We start from the raw sequence: 13,338 nt of genomic DNA on the forward strand, positions 1-13,338 counted from the left end.
TTCCCAGATGACTTCTTCTGACCAGATGAAGATTCAAATCTTCCTGTACTTTTCTTTGGTCCTTTGCCCTTGCTATGTCTGTTCTTCCAGAGTTTTCTTAATCTCTGTGAAAAGAGATAGCTCTTCGTCACCAGACGCATCTGACAGTTCTTCAGAGGAATCTTCCTCTTCTGCCTGATAAGCTTTCGCTTTGTCAAATTTTGATTTAAGAGCAATAGATTTGTCTCTCTTTTGAGGCTTGTGCTCTTTGAGTTCAATCTCATGGCTTCTGAGATGACTCACAAGCTCTTCTAGCTTCAAAGAGTTCAGATTCCTGGAGAGTTTTAGTGTAGTGACGAAAGCCATCCACTCCTTAGGCAAACTTCTGATGATCTTTTTGACATGGTCACCAGTAGAGTAGCTCTTGTTTAGCACTCTGATTCCAGCAATCAGAGTTTGAAACCTTGAGTACATCTCCTCAATGGTTTCACCAGATTCCATCTTGAACTGTTCATATTGTTGTATGAGAGCAAGAGCCTTGGTCTCCTTGACTTCTTCATTTCCTTCATGCGTCATGACCAAGGAGTCATAGATGGATTTTGCTGTTTCTTTGTCAGAGATCTTCTCATATTAAATATATGATATTGAGCTAAACAACATAGACTTAGCCTTGTGATGATCCTTGAAACACTTCTTCTGAGCGCAAGTCATTTCGACACGGGGGATCTTCACTCCTGAAGCATCTACTGGATCAGTATAGCCTTCCATGACCATATCTCAGAGATTTGGGTCAGTGCCAAGGAAATAACTTTCTATTCTATCTTTCCAGTACTCAAATTTTTCACCATCAAAGACTGGTGCTCTGAGTTGGTTGTTGTTGTTGTTGTCAGCGGAAGTATTGGCTTGGGCCATCGTTGTTTTTCACACTAGGTTCTGGATCACTGAACACTGTTAGGTGTTTAAATCAGAACCGACGCTCTGATGCCAATTGAAGGTGCGAAAAACACTAGAAAGGGGGGGGGGTTGAATAGAGTTTTTGAATAAATGATATACTTTTGAACTTTTTCCAAACTCAAAGATAATAACTAGGTGCTAAGGAATATAAAGTAATGCACGCAAGTATTTTATCCTGGTTCAGTTGAGATAAAAGTTCAAGCTAATCCAGTCCACACGTGAAGGTGATTTCTTCCTTCTTCTGATGAAGGCAATTCACTAAAATCAATGAGTGTTACAACTGCACTTTGCTACCTGCTAAGTGACTAACAATACACTGATTTTCTCACTAGTATTCTCTTAAGAAGCTCATCTACCGATCCTCTTAAGACTAGCTAAATACTGGATCAACCTTGATTCAGTCCTCTCAAGATCCGACCAACCTTGGTCTCTTAAGGAACTTTACAATGTGTTTGTAAAAGATTTCGGGTTTACAAGAGTTGCTTCTGAAAAGCTAATAGTAAACTCAGATGTTTAAGAACAGTGAAGAAATAATGCTAAGAGATTGGTTCGAATAAGTTGAATTGTTTCAGCAAAGTTTCTTAGCTTCTTTCTTCTTTCTTAAGCCTTTAAATACTCCAAGGCATATGATGTAGCCGTTGCTAGGGTTTTGCCCGTTGGAGTGGCAATCTTGTAAAATCAGACTGCTAGGCTGACGAGGTAGGTGGCGGACAGACTGAGACTGTACGATGTGTACTGTGATAGCGACCTGTCCTTTCACCAGCTGACTTCTGATCTGGTGTGCTTCAGATGGACGTTGGTGAAGCTACTGATCAGTGTCAGACGGAAGCTTGGATCCTCTGACCTTGAAACTTCTACTTCTGGACAAGTTCCTCAGAATTCTGAATGCCAGAGCTAGAACAGCTTGGGTCTTCAGAGCCAACTTCTTGTCGGTCTTCAGAACTTGAGTCTTTCTTCTTCAGAACCATTCCTTCAGGAACAACTGGTCTTCAGAACTTCTGACTCCGGTTCTTCAGTCCCTTCTGAGAGCTTCTTACTTCAGATTGTAAGACCTGGATTTTCAGAACAAGCTAATTTCCGACTCACGCGTAGAATCAGTGTAAGCGTGACAGGAGTTTGATATTTGAGAAAGATTAATGAAGAAGAAAGTTCAGGAATTGCTTGAGGAATGTTGCGTAGTCATTTTAGGAATTAGAGCGAGTCGTCTGCACACCCGCCTTATGGCAAGCGTGTCCAGAATAGGCTAATTTCGCTTTAGAGCAACGTTTTAAGTGAGATTTCGAATCCTTGGAAAATTTAAAGATTTTCTTTATTTTTCCTTCGACCAGCGTTTCATTTCGGAACTCTGGACTGTACGCACGATAGGTTTCACTTTTCGGATGTCCGCCGACGCTAATTTCTTTGCTTCGAAACCCTATTTTCGAGCAATGGATGAAGACTTTTTCTATTCGGGACTTCTAACGAAGATTCCGTCCATGTTGCCAGACTTGTTTCGACGTTTCCAATCTTTCTTCAGTTGGAAGTTTTGTCGTTTGAGCATCACAGCAAAAAGTAGTTTTTCGGGGCAGATTAACCGACACCGCTTTTGAGTTTTTCGATATCATTTTTCCCAAATCCTAGATATTTGTTTTGAGTTCTGGAATTCTGACGCCAGAATCTCTCTTAGAATTTCTCGGTGATCGTGCTGCAAAAATCGGAATCGCGAAATTTTCATTTTCCCGCGATTTCACCCGCCTATAAATAGCGCGAAAAAGCAAAATCCTCTCATTTTCTTTCCATTTGTGGCTGATTTCGTGGGGAGCAAGGGGGGAGGAGATTTCCGCGAAAACTTGACCAATCTTCGTGCAGTTCGTCCCTACTTCTAGGTATCGAGGTAACTATCATGAATCCTGCCTCTGATTTCTGTTTCTGCTGAGTTTCTGAAGTCGTTTCTGTGCTCTAAGTTTTGAGCTTTTTCTAAAATTGTCCGATTTCTCTGATTTCTCGCTTGGGTTATGTTCCTTATGTTCCCCTGAGTCTAAAACCTCTGTCAGTAAACTCTGATTGCGATTCAGTTGTCCAGGATCTGAAAAATTGACTCAAAACTCTTTTTGTCTCACATTTCGAAACTTTATTGTCGAAAAGACTTAATCTGACTTCGTGCCTTTAGGATTTGTTGTCACGGATATCATGAGGATCGTTGCTGTCAAATTTGTTTTCCGAACTGATAACTTTGAAGTTTTGAGCCTTTATTTTGGACCAAAATGCCCCTGGATAGTCGTATTTCGACCCGATTGTCCGAAAATTGTTCCGACAATTTCTTTGCCTTAGTTTTACCCTAAAACTACCTTGTGAATTGATTTAGATCGAAGAAAAAGTTCGAAAACCCTATTTTCCATAGTGGCCGAAACCTAATTGCTTGGGTACCGTGTCCAAAAATAATTTTTGGGTCTCTATGACTTGAGCCATTGCGTAGCTCTTTCAATTGTCGAAATTTTGGCGCCGGTTTCGTGTCATTCTGAGTTCTGTAGCTCGAGTTATGCTCGTTTTAGCGAACGAAGTCTCCGTTGTCAATTTGTGCCTAAATAGGAACTCTGAAGCTTTAGAGGCTTTCTTTATGATTTCGATTAGTATTAGTAGATCGTGTTGCTCCTAGTGAAGCTTGTGTTGATGATTGTGTTTTCTTTGTTCTAGGTTCGCAATTTTCATGCCCAACTTCTACTCACGAAGGTAAGGGTAACTCGGTTTTAGAGCGTCTTTGAGTCTTGCATGCTTTTATCGCACTGCTTGTGTTTGAGATGAAGATGTTTATATTGATTGGCAGATGATTATGATTATTATGCTGAATTTGGAAAATGTTTTCTGAGAGGCTTCGGCCGTTTACTGGTTTCTGTCGTTACTGCTTCCTAGTGGATGAAACATGTGGTTACTTTGGATTGGTCCTTGGGTGGGCTTTGTTATTGTCTGACTTGGCATATAGGGCTTGAGTCAAGTGGCGATGAGGAGGTGTGTCCTATCATTGTCCCATCTTGCGAGATGCTAAGTGGCGATCAGGAGGTGTGTCCTATGATTGTCCCGTCTTGTGTGACGTTAAGTGGCGATTAGGAGGTGTGTCCTATGATTGTCCCGTCATGTATGACGTTATAAGTGGCGATGAGGAGGTGTGTCCTATCATTGTCCCGTCTTGAGAGACGATATTGATCGATCCATTTGTTAGCAGCATATAGTTGCATTATAGGGAACTAACACCTGACCCTATGTTGTTGGATTTTCGTATTGGTTTATTGATATCTGATTTGATGTTACATTGTTGAGGTTATTATTATCTGAGTCCAATTTATGTTTAAGTTGTTGATATATGAGTTGAGTTATGTTGCTAGTTATTTACCATGCCAGGTAATTAAATTCGAACAGCATGATTTTTCTCTTTTATACATGGTAATTGCATGGAGTTAACCCTTTCTATTTGCTACTTGTTGTTTGGGCGCTTAACGCTATTAGGCGATGGAGATCCTTCCGCCGAGGCATAGCTACTCGAGTTGGAGATCGAGTTGTAAGTGGTGGAGTAGAGGTATGAGAAGCAGCTTTGCTTCTCTTCTTGTGGATTATGTTGGAGTCACTTTTACTTTATGAGAACTCTGTTATTAAAGTCTTGCTTCCGCCACTGTTAAAGTGCGCATGTTTATTCTGAACCTTACTTATGGTATTGTAAACTATTATTACTGTATATCGGGAAACAAGTTATCTAAATAAAGTTATGGTATGTTTCCAACCTTTTAGCCGAAGTGTTTAGTTGTTTTACAGAAAAAAAATTCCCTTGGTTTTTAGGGATTGCAGATTGGTCCTTAGACTTTGTTAGGTTACTAATGTGACTCCTCAGTTGAGAAATTGGGGTGTTACACAGATCTTCTGAAGTATATGCCACTGTTCTGAACGAACATGGTAAGCTAGAGAACTCTCTTATGGTTACCCTTGGGTCTTTATCTTCTGATTGGATAAGCTTGGATCAGATTCAGAACCTGTTTGTCACAACTAAAGGAGACAAACGTTAGGGTACCACAATTGTTCATCATCACAAACCTTAATTGTAATCATCAAAATATAGAGATGCAACCACTGATCAAACCTTGATCTTTCATCATCATTTGCGTAATAGTCCTTTTTGGGTCTTTAATTGCATATTTAATCCTTATGACTTAGTTTTTTTGCATTTTAACCCTTGGTCTAGATTGTTAGAGCAATTGATGGCATTATAGGAAGGAATATTTTTTTTATCTATAACCTGAACTTTCATGGCTTAATATGCATTAGAATATGTGTTTGAAAGTTACAAAGATGTTTTGATGGTGTGTTTAGTGTGAAACTCTCATTTATGGCACTTGAAGGAAGGAATACTCATTGTCCATGGAATCTAATGATGAAGAAGGGAAAAAGTTGATAACGATTAAGGGCAAAGGAGCTTCAGAATTATGCAATAATGAGGAAAAGAGCTGTTGGAAGGAGTTAAAGGCATTGAAGAAGGGGTTTTGAGCTGAAGAATTGAAGAAGAAGAAGAAGATGCTGCCAGCGAGGGATGCACACATACGCACATGCATGCCTAGTCAGTGGCTTGGCATTTTGGACAAGGTTGCACGCTTGTGCGTGCCAGGGAAGGGGCTTGGATTTTATTAACGCATGTGCATGCAGTTATGGCACGTACATGGGTGCCAGAGCGGTTTATTTTGCCTATAAATTGAACTTTGTTATTTTAGTTTTGTATGTTGGTTTTTTTTTGAACAAATCACTTGTGTAAAGGTGTTTTAGAGCTTCTATAAGGCTTCTTCCCAGGTTAGGAATTATGTTTTCCTTAGTCCTGCTTGGCTAAGTTTTCTTTAGCATTTGGGATGTGGGTCCCTAACTTGTTACTATTTTAATTTCCGAGTTTATATGGAATAAGGTTTTCTTCTATGAGTTCATGTTCCCTGTTTCAATATTAGCTTGACTGCACACAAGTTGTTTTACTTATTCTTTGCACAAATAGAAGTTTGGTTTAGAATAGGGGACCTAGGATGAGACTTATTTGAGCCCTTGCGCCTTAGGAATAAAGGTGAGGTCTAGTAGTTGATGGCCTGAACTTAAGAACTTCATCTTCAAAAAACCAGCAAAATAATAAAGAAGAACACAGATGATTGGTAACCCAGTTCAGTGAAAAAATTCACCTATGTCTGAAGGGTTTGCACCCAAAGAAAGGAAATCCACTATCTCAAGATTCAGGAATTACAGACACTCATGAACACCACAGTTCATAGTTCATTTCCTAATCTACTCAGTGTATTTCTACTTAGTATCTCAACCTAAGTATGAGAATCCCTCTCACTTTCTCTCAATCACTGCCACAGTGATTGATAACAAACAATCAACAATCAGAGTTTTTAGAATCAAAATACACAGAACACAACTTTGCTTTATAGAATCAGTGAGAAAAGTTTGTTCACAAGTAAACAAGGACATAGAACAATGAACAACCGTAAAACACTTGATCTCTCTCTATTAGCTTCAGTAGTCTTCTTGTTTTAGGTCTTCATCCTTTTATATACTTCAGCAGAGGCAACATAGGCAACATAGGCACTAGGGTTTGCTTAGGCTGAAGTAACATATTGCAATAACCATCAAATCAAAACTGAATCTCCAAAGATCTTGTTGTGTTTTTCCCAAGTAAAGATATAAACAAATCTTTTATCAAAGATTGTTTCAACAAATAACAACGCACAATTAAAACCTTTCTAGTACAACTACTTGAACCTCAAGTAACTTTAAAAAATATATCTTTATAAGATCTTCAAGGGCCCACAATCACGTTCCAAGCAAAGGACTGATGTCCTAGCTTCACGAAATCAAATGCCAAGGCATCTGCTTCGACATCAGGTTGTTTTTGACAAAATGCAAGACAACAAAGTAACAACAATCTCCCCCTTTGTCAAAATTTGTCTAAAAAAATTGAGAATCAGAGAGGGTAAACATAGTGAACCAAAGCTCCCCCTTAGCAGCAGAACTCCCCCTCAAATGATGCATCCATAATAACAACTAGGATAGTTGGGACATAACACAGAAATACTACCAGTAGCTATTTGCACATAAAACAGTAGCAGCTTGGAGTACTACACAACCATTTACTTGCCTTGTCTTGAAAGTATCTTCAAATTATGACAAACCAAAGCTACCAAGTAGGAAAACATAGTCTTCACAGCAACAGAAACAACACAGATTCTTCACCAACCAAACTACTCCCCCTTTTTAACATAAATTTGGTAAAAGAGTCTTCAGCATAAACAAACCATCACTACTAAGACCAGAATGACAGCAATTCCTGAACATTTTCAAGAACTGACTTCTTACAACCGGTAGATGGTTCAGAACCCAAGGTAGATTGATGGATTTGGAGATCAAGTTCATATGTGTCAACAATGGGGTTTGGATTTCCAGCAGAGGGTTCCATATTCACATCTGAAGTAGTCTCAACTAATGTCTCAACATGGGGTTCAACATTGGGAACAAAAACAGATTCAACTGATATCTCATGAATCACACTAGGCACAATAACATTAGGATCTGCACTTACAGATTCACCTATGCTTGCATGAACAATTGCTGGTGCATTTGAGACTTCAAGAGAACTTGCAGCAACAAATTTCTTCTTCCACTCCTTCATAACATCTACACCAGAACTCTGAGATTTAAGAAGAGCAACATCATTTGAATATGATCTATTAACCCTAGATGGATGTGGAGACATCTCTTCCTCGCCGAAGAACTTGACTCTAAATCCTTCTTTAGGTTTCCACTCTTTCCTTGCCGGAGCTACTTGTGGATTAGTCCTTGATTGATCATGAGACTGAGGATATCCATATAGCTTGTAACAGTAGGGCCTTATATGACCAAGTTTGCCACAGTGATGACATCTCCAAGTAGATTTCTTAGATTTTCTGAACTGAGGGTACAAATGTCGTACAAAATGATGCAACATTGGGTCTGACATTGGTTGCTTAGTTTGTTTTTCAGATCAAACAGACTTATTTGCATTCTTGTAGCTGAAGCCTATCCCTTCCATATCTCCAACTGTTTTCCCAACTTCCAGAATCTCCTCTAACACATTAGTACTATTATTCATCATACGAATAGACTTTGTCATACCTTCAAGCTTTGAGTTCAGTAATGTTACCTCTTCCTGCTGCTTTGCATTAGTGATCTGAAGTTTCTCATTCTCCTCATGCAACTTGCTGATGGTCTTTACTTCTTCTTGCAAGTTGGAGTTATTACTCTGAAGTTGCTTCTTCTCAGCAACCAAATCCTTGACTTCTTTTCTCATTTTCTCACCATACATACATGATTCCTTCCACTTAGCCAGCAACAATTTGTAGGTTTCAACTAGTTCTTCATTTGAGATAACCTCATCACCATCACTTGACTCAGCATCAGAATAGTACTTTCCAATGAGATCTTTCACATGAATAGCCTTGGTTGTATCATTCTCACGTTTGCCCTTCAGTTGAAATTTAGTATTCTTCACATTGTCCAGGACATTTGTATTTGACATTCTGCCCAAACTCTTCAACGCTTTGTCAAGAAATGATATAGCTTCTGCAATACTTGCATCAGTATCATCCTCCCTCTGATCTTCATCTTCTTCAGTGTTGGACACAAAAGTTATACTCTTCGCCTTCTTCTTAGATCTACCATTAAGAGACATCTCAAAGGTTTGCAAGGAACCAATGAGTTCATCAACCTTGATGTTACTGTTGTCTTGAGCTTCTTTAATGGCAGTTACCTTCATATCAAACCTCTTGGGGAGATACCTGAGAATCTTTCTTGCTAACTTTTCTTCAGACATGGGTTCCCATAGGGCAAAAGAAGAGTTGGCTAGATCCCTTATACGCATGTGAAACTCATATATGGATTCATCCTCATTCATTTTCATAGTTTCAAACTGAGTTGTAAGAAGCTGAAGCTTTGTCATATGAACTCTTGATGTTCCTTCATGGGCAGTCTTGAGAATCTCCCATGCTTCTTTAGCCACAGTACATGTGTTGATTAGCCTGAACATATTTTTATCAACTCCATTAAAAATAGCATTCAAGGCTTTGGAGTTTCCAAGAGCTTCATCACCTTCTTTCTTTATCCACTTTTCTTCAGGCTTCAATTCAGTTGTGGATGCTATCACAGAATGTTTCCACCCCTTGACTATTGCCTTCCATGTTATAATGTCCATAGATTTGAGAAACACCATCATTCGAGCCTTACAATAGTCATAATTGGTACCATCCAAAATTGGTGGCATATAGATTGATATTCTTCCATCCATAATGTTGTCCTTGAGAACATAATATATTCCCTGAAGCTCAGCCAACAGAATAGGGTGCCTGCTCTGATACCAATTGTAATTCTGGTTCTCGCACAAGACAGATGTCGAACGCGATGTTGGGACAACCGGTTCGACAACTGACTAACAGTAAAAAAAACCAGCAAAATAATAAAGAAGAACACAGAGGATTGGTAACCCAGTTCAGTGAAAAACTTCACCTACGTCTGGAGGGTTTGCACCCAAAGAAAGGAAATCCACTATCTCAAGATTCAGAAATTACAGACACTCATGAACACCACAGTTCATAGTTCACTTCCTAATCTACTCAGTGTATTTCTACTTAGTATCTCAACCTAAGTATGAGAGCCCCTCTCACTTTCTCTCAATCACTGCCACAATGATTGGTAACAAACAATCAACAATCAGAGTTTTTAGAATCAAAGAACACAACTTTGCTTTATAGAATCAGGGAGCAAAGTTTGTTCACAAGTAAACAAGGACAAAGAACAATGAACAACCCTAAAATACTTGATCTCTCTCTATTAGCTTCAGTAGTCTTCTTGTTTTAGGGCTTAATCCTTTTATATACTTCAGCAGAGGCAACATAGGCACTATGGTTTGCTTGGGCTGACGTAACATTTTGCAACAACCATCAAATCAAAACTGAATCTCCAAAGATCTTGTTGCGTTTTTCCCAAGTAAAGATAGAAACAAATCTTTTATCAAAGATTGTTTCAACAGATAACAACCCACAATTAAAACCTTTCTGGTACAACTACTCAGTGTATTTCTACTTAGTATCTCAACCTAAGTATGAGAGCCCCTCTAACCTTCTCTCAATCACTACCACAATGATCGGTAACAAACAATCAACAATCAGAGTTTTTAGAATCAAAGAACACATAACACAACTTTGCTTTATAGAATCAGTGAGCAAAGTTTGTTCACAAGTAAACAAGGACAAAGAACAATGAACAACCCTAAAACACTTGATCTCTCTCTATTAGCTTCAGTAGTCTTCTTGTTTTAGGTCTTCATCCTTTTATATACTTCAGCAGAGACAACATAAGCACTAGGGTTTGCTTGGGCTGAAGTAACAGATTGCAACAACCATCAAATCAAAACTGAATCTCCAAAGATCTTGTTGCGTTTTTCCTAAGTAAACATAGAAACAAATCTTTTATCAAAGTTTGTTTCAACAAATAACAACCCACAATTAAAACCTTTATGGTACAACTACTTGAACCTCAAGTAACTTTAAAAAACATATCTTCATAAGATCTTCAAGGGCCCACAATCACGTTCCAAGCAAAGGATTGATGTCATAGCTTCACGAAATCAGATGCCAAGGCATCTGCTTCGACATCAGGTTGTTTTTGACAAAATGCAAGACAACAAAGTAACAACATTTTATATTACTTAGGACGTACTGTATACTTGCGGATTGTGTGTCAAAGGTAAGTCGAAGCCTATTGAGTCAATATCTTTACCCTCTTGAGGCAGAGAAAGTTTTGATAGTGTTGAGAGAACTCAAGTTTGTTTTGGGTTAGACCATTAGTGATATCAAGGGAATTAGCCATGTTGTTTCTATGCACAAAATCCTTTATGAAAATGATTATAAACCAGTGGTCAAACCTCAAAGGAGACTTAATCTCTCCATGAAGGAAGTGGTGAGGAAAGAAGTTCTAAAATTCCTTGATGCATGTAAAATTTACCTCATTTCTTAAAATAAATGGGTGAGTCTCATTCAAGTCACCGAGAATGGATGAATCACAGTGGTTGCTAATGAAAATAATGAGTTGATTCCCACCGAACAGGGAACAGGTTGGAGAGTTTGTACTGTCTACTAGAGGCATAATTTAGCCACCCGGAAGGATCACTTCCCCTTCCCCTTATTGATCAAATGCTTGATAGGTTTCCTGACCATGAGTTTTACTGTTTCCTTGATGGGTACTCTGGGTATTACCAAATTGTGGTTTCCCCTAAAGAACAAGAAAAAATGACTTTTACTTGTCATTTTGGTGTACACGTAGAGAGATGACAAATTTGTATTAACTAGACTTTTGACTTTGCGTTAATGAAATTATGAATTAGTTATTAATATATTATATAATTAAATACATTAACTATTGAATTTTGTATAATTTTAACTTAATTATAATTAAAATAATAGACACAAAAACTAATTTAAGAAGAATTTAAATATTAATCAATCCCCTAGCATAGCCTTTTCCGCAAGAACATCGACAATAGATTAAATGCACTTGACAAGATTATCTTCTTTGATAACAGTATCACTATCAAAAATAATAATTCCTATCTTCTCATTATCAACAACTATTAAAAAATAAAATGAGAAATTTAAGAAAAATATTACTAAAGATGAAAAACTACTTTTATAGTATTAATATTATTATTATTATATTTTTCTATTTAATATAGAAGTATATTATATTCAATATAAAAATACATTATAGTATTCTAAATATCTTAATATATTTTAATGATATAATAATATATTATATGATAATATATTTATTTACCTAATAAAACGTAATATAATATAATATAATATAATATAATATAATATAATATAATAGTATTTTATTTTACTAATCTTATCTCTTATAACTAGAAGTTATCTTATATATGATCCACTATACACTATATATAATAAGAAAATTTATTAGAATCTATCTTGCAAGAAAACAATAAAAAATTGAAATCTTTCAAAATGGTTTCGCCTAACTATTCATCTCATATCATAGTTTTATGCCTTACTTTAATTTTGCTTTCAGGTGAGGTTTGTTTTATTTTCTTTATTTATTGTTGCTTTCTAATAAACAATTTACAAACTAAAGTAGAATATAATGTTATTGTGGTAATTTTCTAATCTATTGATTTAAAAAATTAAAACTTGTGTTCTTAGATGATCTTGATTCAACAAATTGTTTCTGTTGATAAACTTTAACAACATATACTAGCATGCTGATTCCAAAGTAAATAATAAATTATACAGGAGGGTTTAATATATATACATATATATATATATAATATTTTGAATTTTTTAGAAGATATGCAAGGAATTTTAAGTGCAAATTTTTTTAAGTTAGCTTTGTGCTTGTTGCAGGACTAGCGATTTGCACAGAGATTGATTTTCCACCATGGATAACAGAATGCATTGGGCTCTGTGGAGGTCCTGACCAATGCTACTCACAGTGTGTGGCCAAAGGCCACAAACATGGGGGAGCTTGTGATGGTTCCATTATACCGGTTATCCAATGTTGTTGCCATGGCCTTAAAAATTTAAATACATAAAGCATACAAAGAAACTTAGGCTTAAATAAGAATTTTATTTAATTGCAGCATAGACTCCTATAATAGGTGGTCAATATATGCACAAGTTATCATTTATCTATCTATGTTTATATCCATCCATATCCATCCATATATAAAATAAAGAAGAAGTTTTGGCAGCAAGAACAGTAAAACGGTAATTCAACAAATCATTACACATAGATGAATACTTTTCCATGGTTATTTTTGTAATTGTGTTATTTATTGAATAGAGAATCAATCGTAGTCGTCCATTGGTTGTATTAGTGTTGTTGTTTCTTTGAAAGAAAGCAGCAGGTGAAAACGCATCTCGTGATAACTGTATTGATCTTTATCCCATGAAAATGCATTTGCAACTCTTGTTATGTTCTTAGGGCAAATTTGGTGGTCATGATAAGAACATAGAATATGATAGTATCCTGTCGTAATATGTTTTTGTTGCGCAAACAAGATAGGATATCACAATCATGACCTTATCTTATCCTATCCAACATGTTTAAAAGTTATCATGAAGGGGAATGGGGTGGCAACTTATCCTGACAGGAAATGATAACAATTTTCTATTATTTTTCCGTATCGTAACCGCAAATTAAATTATGTCTAAATTTATATTTTATTTAATTTATAATGATGTTTTTTAGAAAACAGAAATTTTTATTGAATGAAAGGTCGATAATACAAACGCACTCAACAAAGTGAGCATAAAAAATATTGATATATAATGATATTAATTGATAAACATAAAATATTTA

At 36.7% G+C, this 13,338-nt stretch overlaps 1 protein-coding gene and 1 long non-coding RNA gene across 2 annotated transcripts; one reads left to right on the forward strand and one right to left on the reverse strand.

The window, feature by feature from the left end:
* The first annotated feature begins 2,717 nt into the window (after positions 1–2,717).
* LOC130748768 (uncharacterized) lies at positions 2,718–4,807 on the forward strand. Its single transcript, XR_009022770.1, has 3 exons — positions 2,718–2,806; positions 3,607–3,642; positions 4,414–4,807. It is a non-coding gene; the product is annotated as an uncharacterized LOC130748768 (long non-coding RNA).
* A 2,427-nt stretch (positions 4,808–7,234) lies between these two features.
* Positions 7,235–7,600, reverse strand: LOC130748085 (uncharacterized). Its single transcript, XM_057601184.1, has one exon. The coding sequence runs from the start codon at positions 7,598–7,600 to the stop codon at positions 7,235–7,237; it is 366 nt and encodes a 121-aa protein (XP_057457167.1).
* Between the last annotated feature and the right edge of the window lie 5,738 nt (positions 7,601–13,338).

This window comes from Lotus japonicus, chromosome 3, assembly GCF_012489685.1.
Source record: "Lotus japonicus ecotype B-129 chromosome 3, LjGifu_v1.2".
NCBI classification, from domain to species: Eukaryota; Viridiplantae; Streptophyta; class Magnoliopsida; order Fabales; family Fabaceae; genus Lotus; species Lotus japonicus.

What these genes read in the sequence shown, in the direction of transcription:
- LOC130748085 (XM_057601184.1), bottom strand. Translation starts at nt 7,600, where the DNA reads ATGAAGGAGTGGAAGAAGAAATTTGTTGCTGCAAGTTCTCTTGAAGTC.